This window comes from Rhinopithecus roxellana, chromosome 5, assembly GCF_007565055.1.
Source record: "Rhinopithecus roxellana isolate Shanxi Qingling chromosome 5, ASM756505v1, whole genome shotgun sequence".
NCBI lineage: Eukaryota > Metazoa > Chordata > Mammalia > Primates > Cercopithecidae > Rhinopithecus > Rhinopithecus roxellana.
In genome coordinates this window covers 82,048,826-82,061,013 of record NC_044553.1, presented here as the reverse complement: position 1 = coordinate 82,061,013, position 12,188 = coordinate 82,048,826, and the positions used below count along the sequence as shown (strand labels likewise).

At 46.3% G+C, this 12,188-nt stretch overlaps 1 protein-coding gene and 1 long non-coding RNA gene across 5 annotated transcripts in view; one reads left to right on the top strand and one right to left on the bottom strand.

Annotated features, from left to right (window-relative positions):
- MAP3K9 (mitogen-activated protein kinase kinase kinase 9) overlaps positions 1 to 2,395 on the bottom strand; it is an 89,821-nt gene extending 87,426 nt beyond the window's left edge. For all 3 annotated transcript variants that reach the window (XM_010360625.2, XM_010360626.2, XM_030931026.1), the window contains exon 1: positions 1,692 to 2,395. In XM_010360625.2, coding sequence (XP_010358927.2) covers positions 1,692 to 2,103 — 412 coding nt within the window. In that variant the 5' untranslated portion in view covers positions 2,104 to 2,395. The remainder of the gene's footprint in view (positions 1 to 1,691) is intronic.
- Positions 2,396 to 2,711: 316 nt separating this feature from the next.
- On the top strand, positions 2,712 to 8,658 carry LOC115897628. Of its 2 annotated transcripts, none has more exons than XR_004057384.1 (3): positions 2,712 to 2,847; positions 3,021 to 3,234; positions 8,249 to 8,658. It is a non-coding gene; the product is annotated as an uncharacterized LOC115897628 (long non-coding RNA). The 2 variants fall into 2 exon arrangements; XR_004057385.1 differs by having other exon boundaries at positions 2,759 to 2,879.
- The last annotated feature ends 3,530 nt before the right edge of the window (positions 8,659 to 12,188 follow it).

The window sequence follows — 12,188 nt, the reverse complement described above, 5'->3', positions numbered from 1 at the left end:
ACACCAATAGAAAAGGAAGAGCAGAAAAACAAGTGAAGAGGCTATGACTTTGATATTACGTGCTAGTTTTTAAAAAACATCTTAAGACAGACCAGACACGGTGGCTCACGCCTGTAATCTAACACTTTGGGAGGCCGAGGCATGCGGATCACTTGAGGTCAGCAGTTCGCGACCAGTTTGGCCAATATGGTGAACCTCATCTCTACCAAAAATGCAAAAATTAGCCAGGCATGGTGCAGGCACCTGTAATCCCAGCTACTCAGGAGACTGAGGCAGGAGAATTGCTTGAACCCGGGAGGCAGAGGTTGCAGTGAGCTGAGATTGCGCCACTGCACTCCAGCCTGGGGGACAGCGAGACTCTATCTCAAAAAAAAAAAACAAAAACAAAAACAAAAAAAACCCCTCAAGATTAAAGTAACACAATGTGGGGGTAAAAAATAAGTTACAGAGCCAGAAACGTAACTGTTACAAAGGAAATTTTAAAACTAAATATTTAAAGTTGTTCCTTGCTAATGACGTTTTAAAAAATCAACTAAGATGAAAGTATACAAAATAAGGAATAAACAGTAATTAATATATATTAACAATACCTTTTTAACAGATAAGAGATTATGGAAACTCTCAAATACAAAATCGTGTAAACTGCACTAAAGAGATATTTAAGTGTTTTTTCTGAAACAAACTAATATGATTAAGGGATTCTGATGGCAATTTAACTCCCTTGAAGAAACAAAGAAGATTTCATTATAGGGTATGAAATATGGGGCTCCTGGAAAATTGACGGAAACCAGGACACTGGGAGAAAGGCCCTGGGAGGGACCCCTGAGCATGGTCCTCATGAGATTTGACCAGTTCCGAATATAGGCAAGGATCTAGGGTGAGAAGAAAGAAGAAAATGTATTTCCCAAACAGCGTCACTGTCAAAGGGCTGGGATTCAGCCACTGTACCTTGCAATCCTGATCTCCCATGGGGCAACGACATACTTTTTCCTCTCTAATCATCACTTGTCCCACCCCCACTCCCAACACACACATCCTTCTTAGCACGTTAATCAGTGAGACTCCTAAAGGTACAACTTCTGAGATATAAGGATTAGGATCCAAGAAATCAACCCGACATTTTACAGGCACTTGAGCCTTGAGTTCACACATGCTTCCGGGACTTGTGAGCCAACCCAGCCCTGAGAAGACACCCCCATCTCTTTGAAAGCAAATGCCTTTAAGAGGCGGGGACAGGCGTTAGAAGAGGTGGTGGCAAGGTCCCTGATTTGGGGACTAAGGCTTGGACACTATCCACCAGCTTGCCCTAAACACTTCCAGATTGGGAATGGGGGACGGGGGGGGGGGGGGTGGGCGCGGTAAGAGAGGAAGGGACTGGGAAACGGGCAAATTCTCAGGCTGGGACTTCAGGATGAGGAATTCGGGAGCCACTGCTGAGGTGGCCAAATGAAGGTGAAGAAGCCCAAGCGCCTGAAGTGCGGGCAGGGCCTGCGGCGTCTCGAGCTTATCCAGCGCACCAAGCGAAGCCCGGGCAGCTCAAGCGCGCGCCACCCACACCTAGGTCAATCTTTCTCTCCACCCCCCCGCCTTCATCCTGGCCCTAGCGCAGGGCTCTCCCCTTCCCCGACCGCCCCCCAGGCCTCTGTCATTCCCCCTCCCCGCCCGGCTCCCGGGCCCCGCCTTCGCCTTACACTGAATGGGCGGGTAGCAGCTGGGGTCCTCGCCGCCGGGCTGGCAGCGGCTGGAGAAGGCGCTGCGCGGGGTCACGTAGTTGCTGGGGAAGATGCCCACCCGCTGGTTCAGCTGCCCGGTCCACCAGCCCTCGTCGCCGGACACCTGCGAGTCCTTGGACAGCACCTCCACCACGTCGCCCAGCCGCAGAGTCAGCTCGTCCTCGCCCGCCGCCTCGTACTCGAACACGGCCGTCCAGTAGGGCAGCGGCGCGTCGCAGCCCAGCTCCCCGGGGCTCGCCGCCGCCGCCGCCGCCTCCTCCTCCTCCTCCTCCTCCTCCTCCTCGGCCCCGGCCCCTGCTCCATCCTCCCCCGGCGGGGCGGCAGCGGCGGCGCTCGCTAGGCAGCCGAGAAGCGCTCTGGAGGGCTCCATGGAGCGGCCGATCCATAGGATGCGGGGCCGCCGCTGCCCGCAGGAGCCGCCGCCGCCTATTGTTCATGCGCCTCCGCAGAGCTGGAAGGACCTCCCCCCCCACGACGGCGGCCGCAGGTAGGGCCCGGGCTGGCGGGGCTGGGAGAGCCGGCTCGCCGCCGCTGTTGCCGCGGTACCAGAAGAGCGCCGAGCGCAAGCGCTCCGCGCAGCCTAGGGGCGCAGCGGGCCGAGTCCCCGCCTGCCCGCTCGCCCCCCGGGGGCGGCCTGGCCACCTCCGCCGCCGGTACCTGCTCGCGCAGCCGGTGCCGCCGCCGCCCGCCGGCCGTAGCTCTCCTCTCCGCGCCGTGCCGTGCCCCGCCCCCCGCACCGCCCGCTCGCCTGGACCACCTGACGCGGCCTGGCTCCGCCCCAACCCTGCGGACCCGAGGGGGCCCCGCCCCACGCCCGCCCCGCCCCGCCCCGCCCCGCGCCCGCCGCTTTCCCATTGGCTGCGGCCGCCCAGTCCCCGGTTCCTCCGCCGTGGTTGGGGTAGCCTCGCTGGCAGCCTCGCAGGTCCCTCTCACCCACTGCGCCGCCGTCGCACCGTGCCCTCCCCCTTTGTGGGCTCTCTGGTTCTCAAACCCAGGTCGACCCACTCCTCCCGCCCACTGGCCCGCCGCAGCTCCCACCATTGGCCCGCGGCACTTGTCTGTTTCCTGGGAGAGTTCAGCTCCTCCCGGCAGGAAGAGGCTCTGGCCTCATTGGGTGCGTTAGGAGGGAAGGGTGGATCCTAAAAGGTAATACTGAGCCTTCGTTCAAACTAAAAGGCTGGAAGGGAGGCCGCTGCCTTTGTTTGCCATGGATGGGTAGGGGCTGCACTGAGCAGCACCGGTATTCTTCATCCGGCTGCACCCCCAACAGAGCTCTTTCTTTCCCAGATCATTTTACAGTTGGATTCTCCCTCTCGGATCTGGCTCTGCCTTAGTCCAACCTAGAGGGATCAGCTTCGCCCACGCCCACTCTCACCCCGGAACCTTTCATCTGCTATTGAAGCCTTTTAGGCCCATTGAGATGTTCATTAGAAGAACTCTGAAAACTACGGTTCTCCCCTTTAGGAAGACTGCACCACAGCTCGCCCTCTCCTGGGTTCCGGTAAGAAGAGATTCCAATACCACTCTTTTTTCAGAATTCAGAAAGGCAAGAGACCACCTTACTGGGCTTCAACCTGGGGCTGGGAACGCTGCCATGAATTGGGCTTGGTCTGTCTGAAGGGAGCCAACTGTTCGACAATCCTTAGGCTTCTTTTGCCTGTTGGAATTACACCTTGGATCGTGGTGAAGTCTACAGAGGTCAGATTAAGAAGAACCAAAGCAGAATAAACGTAGAAACCGATGTTGACTTCATGAGTCAGGACGACCTCTTCCTATATGCTTTTGCTATACCTTGCATTTTGAACATTAAGAACGAGATAGGAGGCCTATAATGTTTCTTCTTACTTTAATCCTATCATGGCAACGTTGACTTCCAGTAAGAAAGGTTCTCTGATCTTTATTTCTTTCTTTTTTTTTTTTTAGACAGGGTCTCAGTTTGTTGCCCAGGCCGGAGTGCAGTGGCGCAATCTTGGCTCACTGCAGCCTCAATATCCCAGGCTCAGCAATCCACCCACCTCACCCTCCCGAGTAGCTGGGAGTACAGGCATGTGCCACCACGCTTGGCTAATTTTGTTTATTTTTTTGTAGAGACAAGATCTCACTGTGTCAGCCAGGCTCTTCTCGAACTCTGGGCTCAAGTCATCCACCTGCCTCGGCCTCCCGAAGTGCTAGGATTACAGGCCTTAACCACCTCACCTAGTCCTCTGAAATTTCTAAATAAGCCAGTGCAGATCTAGCCCAATCTCTATGAAGCTTTGTTACCTTCTCCCCTTCAGTGGTAGGAATAGACATTATTTATTTAGCAAGGGTGAGTGCTTTTGTTGAATTTTAGTTTGGGTTTATTATTACACAAACTAAAGACAGTGGGACAATTTGGAAAGATAACTAGGCAGCTACATGACTTTGGGCAGGTGTCCTAACACTGTACTCTTAAAGTGAGGGGAGTGAACTGGAAGATATCATATGTCCTCATAGTTTGGACATTCTATGGTTTGCTCATCAATATGACTAACTACACTGTATATAGCACACATTTAAGGTCTTGAAGAAGAGACATGAGGCTTGTTCTAAAAAGCATCCAGAGTAGGTCTTGAGAAAATTTCTGTTTAAGTAAAGACCCTAAAACAATGCTCAGGTTCTTATACATAGGATCCACGAACTGGAAAAGATATGGATGAGTCTGAGTAAATTCTCTAAGTTTTGTTTTAGACAAAACCATTCCACTCTCAAGCAGAAGAGAGCAAGGGAATGGGGGCGGAGGTATTTTGTGTTTTTTTAAAGGCCATAAAATAATTGTCTTGATAAAATTTTAACTTGGGGCCGGGTGTGGTGGCTTGCACCTGAAGTCTCAGCAGTTTGGGAGGCTGAGGCAGGAGGATCACTTGAGCCCAGGAAGGAGACCAGCCTGAGCAACATGGCGAGACCCCTATCTCTACAAAAAATTTTAAAATTTGCCAGGCATGGTGGTGCGAACCTGTAGTCCCAGCTATTTGAGAGGCTGAGGCAGGAAGATTGCTTGAGCCTAGGAGGTCAAGGCTGTAGTGAACAGTGTTTGCTATACCGCATTCCAATCTAGGTGACAAAGCAAGACCCTGTCTCAAAAAAAAAAATTTTTTTTTTTAACTGGAGGAGAGTTTTACAAACTGTAGACACACAGCAAAACAAACAGGAAAAAAAAGTACTAAAAAGAGAAAAATGTCAGTGGTGGGTCTCTAAGTAGTCAGATTATGAGTAATTGGGTAACTTTGTTGTCATTTTACTTCTCCATAATTTTGTATGTTCTATTATTTAGTTTCGTGGATTCCTTCCCACTCCCTGGGAAGAGGGGAAGAGAGGAGAAAAGTCATTGATCCTTCTCAATAGGAAAACTCTAATTCTCTGCACAACTTAAACCTTTAATACCATAGCGTATATTTAGAATCTCATAAAGAGTAATTCATCAAACATTTCAACAAGTCATTCAGTTAATATTTGTTGAATGGATAAGTGCTAGGAATTCAAATGAGGAATTCCTAGATTAGATCTTTCAGACTAAACTTGTCTGGCAGGGTTGCATGTAAGAAGAAGAGGCAGAACTGGTCCTGGAGGGGAGTGGGATGGAGCAGGGAAAAGTGTGTTCAGGAAAGAAGGGTGGGAATAGGCACAGCCACAGAGGTAGGAAAGCATGGAGAGGGGGACCATTTGGATGGAATAGAAGGATGAGAAAGAACTCTGAAAAGATAGGTTGAGACCAGATTGTAAAGGGCCCTGTAATTACTTGATTCACACTAGTAATTATGTAATTGATTATTTGTAATTATTTAATGTCTAGTACATTCACCATAAGGGCAGGAACCAGTCTGTCTGGTTCTCCACAGCTCTCCCAGCACCTAGAGAGTACTTAGCACATAATTGAGTCTCAGTACTTATTTGCAACTGGATGGCTGACTTGAATCCGAGGCAAAGAAGCCTTGGTTTTGTTCAGCATATAAAAGATTATCACTGGCTGGGCGCGGTGGCTCAAGCCTGTAATCCCAGCACTTTGGGAGGCCGAGACGGGCGGATCACGAGGTCAGGAGATCGAGACCATCCTGGCTAACACGGTGAAACCCCATCTCTACTGAAAAATACAAAAAACTAGCCGGGCGAGGTGGCGGGCGCCTATAGTCTCAGCTACTCGGGAGGCTGAGGCAGGAGAATGGCGTAAACCCAATGAAAGGTTTTGAGTAGGACTGTGGGGTGATCAAATATTGCCTTCTCTGAGGACTAGAATGGATAAGGAGATGCTTAAGTTGAACACTGAAAGATACATACAATTTGATTACTAGAGAATAAAAGATGTGGAAATAAAAATTAATGTAGTGGGTAGCAATAATAGAAATTTCAGCCAGAGAAGAGGAGAGAATGTGAAAAGGGAGTGATGGGAAATAAAATTGCTGAAATAAAAGAAGGGCAGATTGTAAAAGACTTTGAAAATGAGATGGAATTACCAAGATTTTACCACGAGGAAGTTTTTGAGGTGGGGGTTGGCAGATGTCACCCCAAAAAAGAAACATTTTCTCTACCACACTGAAAAGCATAGCATAAGGAAGGGAGAAAGTAGCCATCAGTGATGCAAGTTGACATTAGACTTAAGTCAACAGATCATGGTTTATCCTGGCTTTGTCCTTTAAAAACGCTGTGACTTTGGGCAAGACATCTGTTTGAACCTCAGTTTCCTCATTTTTAAGTAGGTTTAATAATAATCTCTGGTTATAATGGATGTTTATAGGATTAAATGAGACAGGACATGCAGAAGCTCTTAGCATGCTGCGCACACCCAGCAAATAGTCAACATATTTTTTTTCCTTCTTTCACCTGCCTATTACCTCCCAGAAACACTCTTTAATTACACCCAGGCCTCTTGATTGGAAGTTGAACCCAGGGTTTTCCCTGAAGGAAAGAGAGAGAAGGAAGGAAGGAAAAAGGAACAGAGGCCTCTGGGAGGCCGACGTGGGTGGATCACTTGAGCTGAGGAGTTCAAGATCAACCTGGGCAACATGGTGAAACCCCATCTCTACAAAATAGAAAAATTAGCCAGGCATGGTGGTGCCTGTGGTCCTAGCTTTTGGGAGGCTGAGATGGGAGGATCGCTTGAGCAGAGATGTTGAGGCTGTGGTGAGCCGAGATTGCTCCACTGCACTCCAGCCTGGGTGACAAAGCGAGACCTTGTCTCAAAAAAAAAAAAAAAAAAAAGAACAGATAGGAGAGGAGAGGAAGGCGTGAAGGAAGGAGGGAAGACAGGAGGGGAACGAAAGAAAGGACAAAAAGAGAAACAGGAAGGAAGCAGGGAGGGGAGAAAAGGAAGGAAGGAAAGGAGGGAAGGGAAGAAAGGGCAGGAAAGGAGGGCAGGTTTCACAGACTAATGAAGAATTTGGGGTCTTGGCTTCTGACTGAATTTGAATCTATGCTTACTGCACGCCATTAGGCAAGTTAACCCTGCTGTGCCCCAGATCCCTCACCTGGAAATTAAGAATAATTGTACCTATCTTATATATGTTATGTGCTTAACACATAATCTAGCATGTAGTTACTGTTATTATTTGAGCCTAAACTGTGACTTAGTTTGTGAATGTCACCCTTTCCTTGATTCTTTTGGGAAATATTTAAAATTAGTACTTTGATGCAAAAAAAAAAAAAAAAAAAAAATCCCTCAAGCAGACTTTTACCTTTTTTTTTTTTTTTTTTTTTTGAGAAACAAGGTGTCACTGTGTCACCCGGGCTGGAGAGCAGTGGCACGATCATAGCTCGCTGATCACATGGCAGCCTCAGACTCCTGGACTCAGTGGGTCCTCCTGTGATCACATGGCAGCCTCAGACTCCTGGACTCAGTGGGTCCTCCTGCCTCAGCGTCCTGAGTAGCTGGGTCTACGGGTGCATGCCACCACGCCTGGCTAATTTTGTTAATTTTTGGTAGAGATAAGGACTCACTGTCAGGCTGGCTTCAAACTCTTGGCCTCGCCTCAAGGGATCCTCCTGCGTCCATCTCTTCAAATGCTGGGATTACAGGTTTGAGCCACTGTGCCTGGCCCCTTTGACCTGTTCTAAAAAAACCAGCCCACCACTTTCACCTCTCATGTTATACCATTTCAGGAAAGAAGCCCTAGTTTCTGATTCATAAACTCTATTTGCATTAAACATGATTTTAAGCAAATGGTTTGGGCAGATGTGTGGCAGGGCTTATGGAACAGACCTTTGGAGTCAGACCCGGGTTTGAATTCTTGATCAACATGTCATGAGTGTGGGAGGCCTTTCACCTCTCTTAGCCTCTGTTTCATTGTTGGTAACATGAGATTGTATAAAATGGGGTTGCTGTGAGGGTGAGATGAAGTAAGAGGTCCTCTTGTCAGTGCCTAATACATAATAATAAGTGCTTAATAAATTGTAAATGTTATTACAATTGATAGTATTTAATTCTTCTATGAGGAATTATGAGTTAATGCAGCTTGAACCACTAAAAAGGTAAGAAATCTTTCCTCTTTTCTTCTATCTCCTAGGAAAACCTCAGTTCAGAAAAGCAATAAACTATGGGGGGCTGTTTAGAATGTTGCATCTCTGGAGAGCAAGTTGCATTTTAACAATGATCAGAGCCTTTAATTAAGGCGTGAAGGTCAAATCATTTCTGCTTCATCCAGCCTGGTTGCAGAGTGAGCCCATGGGACATCCCTCTGAAATTATACTGCTTACAACCATGCTGAGTCTGCAAGGACTTCATCCAAGCCTTTCCGTCCAGGACCTCAAGCAGCTCTAATCACAAGAAGAGAGATTTCAGGAAAGAGAAAATTATTCCTATCATTGGCGTTTTTGAAGAACATGAAATGACTGAGAAAATAATCATGTTAAGTAGAAAAAAAAAAGAAATCTGTTGTAATTTTCAAATAATTTTTAAATAAATTTGAAAAATTAAGAAAACTATATGTGTAACATATTCCTAATCTTATGAAAAATACATATGCATTAATATTATTGAAAAAATATATCAAAAGGTAAACAGCAATTATCACCAATCTAGATTATGAGATTAGGAGTGATTTTTTTTCTTTGTCCTATACTATTTAGCATTTTCTACCATTAAAATATTCTGATTTTCTAATTAGAATAGTATGTTAGACAGAGAAGGACAAATATCACATGAACTCTCACTCTCTTATGGAATAGATCTTGTGGAATTTAAAAAAGTTGAACTCGGCTGGGCGCGGTGGCTCACGCCTGTAATCCCAGCACTTTGGGAGGCCAGGGCGGGTGGATCACAAGGTCAGGAGATCCAGACCATCCTGGCTAACAAGGTGAAACCCCATCTCTACCAAAAATACAAAAAAATTCGCCAGGCGTGGTGGCGGGCGCCTGTAGTCCCAGCTACTGGGAGGCTGAGGCAGGAGAATGGTGGGAACCTGGGAGGCGGAGCTTGCAGTGAGCTGAGATCTGGCCACTGCACTCCAGCCTGGGCGACAGAGCAAGACTCCGTCTCAAAAAAAAAAAAAAGAAAAAAAAGAACTCATAGAAAAAGAGAGGAAATGATGGTTACCAGTTAGAAAAAAGGAATAAGTTCAAGAGATCTATTATACACCATGGTGAATATAGTTAATAACAATATATTTTATACTGTAAAATTGCTAAGATAGTAGATTTTAAGTGCCCTCACCACACAAAACAATAAATATGTGAGGCAAAGCATCTGGTAATTAGCTTGATTTCACCACTCCACAGTGTATACATATGTCAAAACGTCATGTTGTATGCTATAAATAAATACACTTTTTGTCAATTTTAAACAGGTTATTAAAAAAAGTATGTTATTGATAATTATGAAAAATTTTAATGATGTGGAAATGTGTACAGTATAATGATAAATGAAAGAGTAGTAAAAAAATCCTTATAAAATATAATTACAAATGTGTTGGGTGGATAATATAAAAATCTTAACAGCTATTTCTGAGCTAAGTGGTGGAGCATGGGTCATTTTTAGTGCCTTCTGTGTCAGGCTGTTCTTGCATTGCTATGAAGAAATGCCTGGCCAGATAATAGGTGGCTCATGCCTATAATCCCGGCACTTTGAGAGACCAAGGCAGGTGGATCACATGAGTTCAGGAGTTCGAGACCAGCCTGGCAACATGGTGAAACCCCGTCTCTACTAAAAATACAAAAATTAGTCAGGTGAGGTGGTGCATGCCTGTAGTCCCAGCTACAGGGGAGGCTGAGGTAGGAGAATGGTTTGAACCCGGGAGGCAGAGGTTGCAGTGAGCCGAAATAGCCTGGGTAACAGACCAAGATTCTGTCTCAAAAAGAAAAAAAAAAAGAAATACCTGAGAAAAGGTAATGTATAAAGGAAAGAGGTTTAATTGGCTCACGATTCTACAGGTTTTACAGGAAGCATAGCAGCATCTGATTTTAGGGAGGCCTCGGGAAGTTTCCAATCCTGGCAGAAGGCAACGAGGAGCAGGCACGTCACATGGCGAAAGCAGGAACAAGAGAGAGTTGACAGGGGAGGTGCCACACACTTTTAAACAATCAGATCTCATGAGAACTCACTATCCTGAAGACAGCACCAAGGGGATGGTGCTGAACCATTCATGAAAAATCCGCCCCCATGATCCAATTGCCTCCCACCAGGCCCCACCTCCCGCATTGGGGATTACAATTCAACAAGAGATTGGGGCAGGGACAGATGGCCCAACTATGATTTCCACATCATTACTGTACACGTTTCCAAACTTCATTTTACTTTATTTTTGCTACAACAAAAATAACCATGTGATATTTGTGTAATTGTAATAAAGAACTACGAAATCACTTTTATCTTTTTACATACAAAATTCAAACTAAAACCTTTATTGTTAGTTGGAGAGATGGTGGAGGAAGGAAAACAGAAGCTGAGGATGACACTATTAATAAGTAACAATAATGACAATGACTCCTGTTAAGGACTTACTTAGGTTCACAGTCATTTATTTGCTAGAGGCTTTAATGGCTTCTTCCAAGCAAACAAAAGGTCTTGGAATCCAAACAGTCTCTTTATTCCCCACCCCTCCTACCTCATGGAGAGAAATTCTTGGTTATGTGCAGACAGATATGTGGACTAAGTTAGCATGGCTGTGGCACCCCTCACCTGACACAGATTTAGACTTCTTTAGCTTTTCAAACGTTTTGGTATGTATGTATGTAGGTATGTATGTATTGAGACGGAGGCTCACACTGTCATCCAGGCTGGAGTGCAGTGGCACCATCTCGGCTCACTGCAACCTCCGCCTCCCAGGTTTCAGTGATTCTCCTGCCTCAGCCTCCCAAGTAGGTGGGATTACAGGCGCCCTCCACCACACCCAGCTAATTTTCCTATTTTTAGTAAAGACGGGGTTTCACCATGTTGGCCAGGCTAGTCTCGAACTCTCGACCTCAGGTGATCTGCCTGCCTCGGCCTCCCAAAGTGCTGGGATTACAGGCATGAGCCACCATGCCCGGCAAACCTTGGTCTTTAAATCACGTTGGCAAGACTGAGCTCAGATTTGTGCCTTCTTATCTAAAACAGTAACAATTTAAATATTTTTGTTATTTGAACAAACCAATAAGATCTGAGGAATGAGCAACCGTCACAGTTGTCTGAATAATACATTGCACGGTAGTGGGGGCTGTTTCATAAAGGACTTGGCACAGCATTGCCCTCTTAGAGACAAAGGTGGACCATTGCGCCGCCGTGTGGTATTGAGGGGTATGGCGCCTTCCTTTTTTAATTACGCTTTTTCTAGTTTAAGAGCTAGACTAACCTTCGCGGTCGCTGGGTGGAGCCCTTTCAATTTGTTTGTGTGAGTTGAAACTAAGACTCAGGCAAGTGATGTTACAGGGGCTTGAACCGAAATCTTCAGACCCTTTTCAAGGTCCCAGCTTTTCAAGTTAACTCACAGATGTCTGCACATAGCTGGAGGGAAACTGGGAGCTGTCTTAATGCAAAACTCAATTTCACATTCAAAGAAACTGAAGTGTAGAGAGGATAAGTGACTTGCTAAAAGGTCCACGCTAATTTGGGGTCCTTCATTTTTTATTCTACTTATTCGTTTATTCACCAAATATTTATACATGTGTCTACCACGTGTCAGGCACCATTCAAAGCACTAGAGATAAAATAGTGAACAAAGCAAACAAAAATCCCTTCCTGCAAAAATCCCTTCATCGCTTCCCTTCATAAAGCTCATGTTCTAATAGGGGAAACAAAGTAAGCAATTAAACACATAATATCAGATTAGAGAGAGGTAAATGCAAAGAAGAAAAGAAAGGGAAGGGGGATGTGAAATGTTAGGAGGGGCTACTTTTTGGAGTGGCCAGAGAAAAACTTCTTGACAAGGTAACTGGTGACTTTTTTTGTTGTTTTTTTTTGAGATGGAGTCTCACTCTGTGGCCCAGGCTGGAGTGCAGCGGCACGATCTCAGCTCACTGCAACCTCCACCT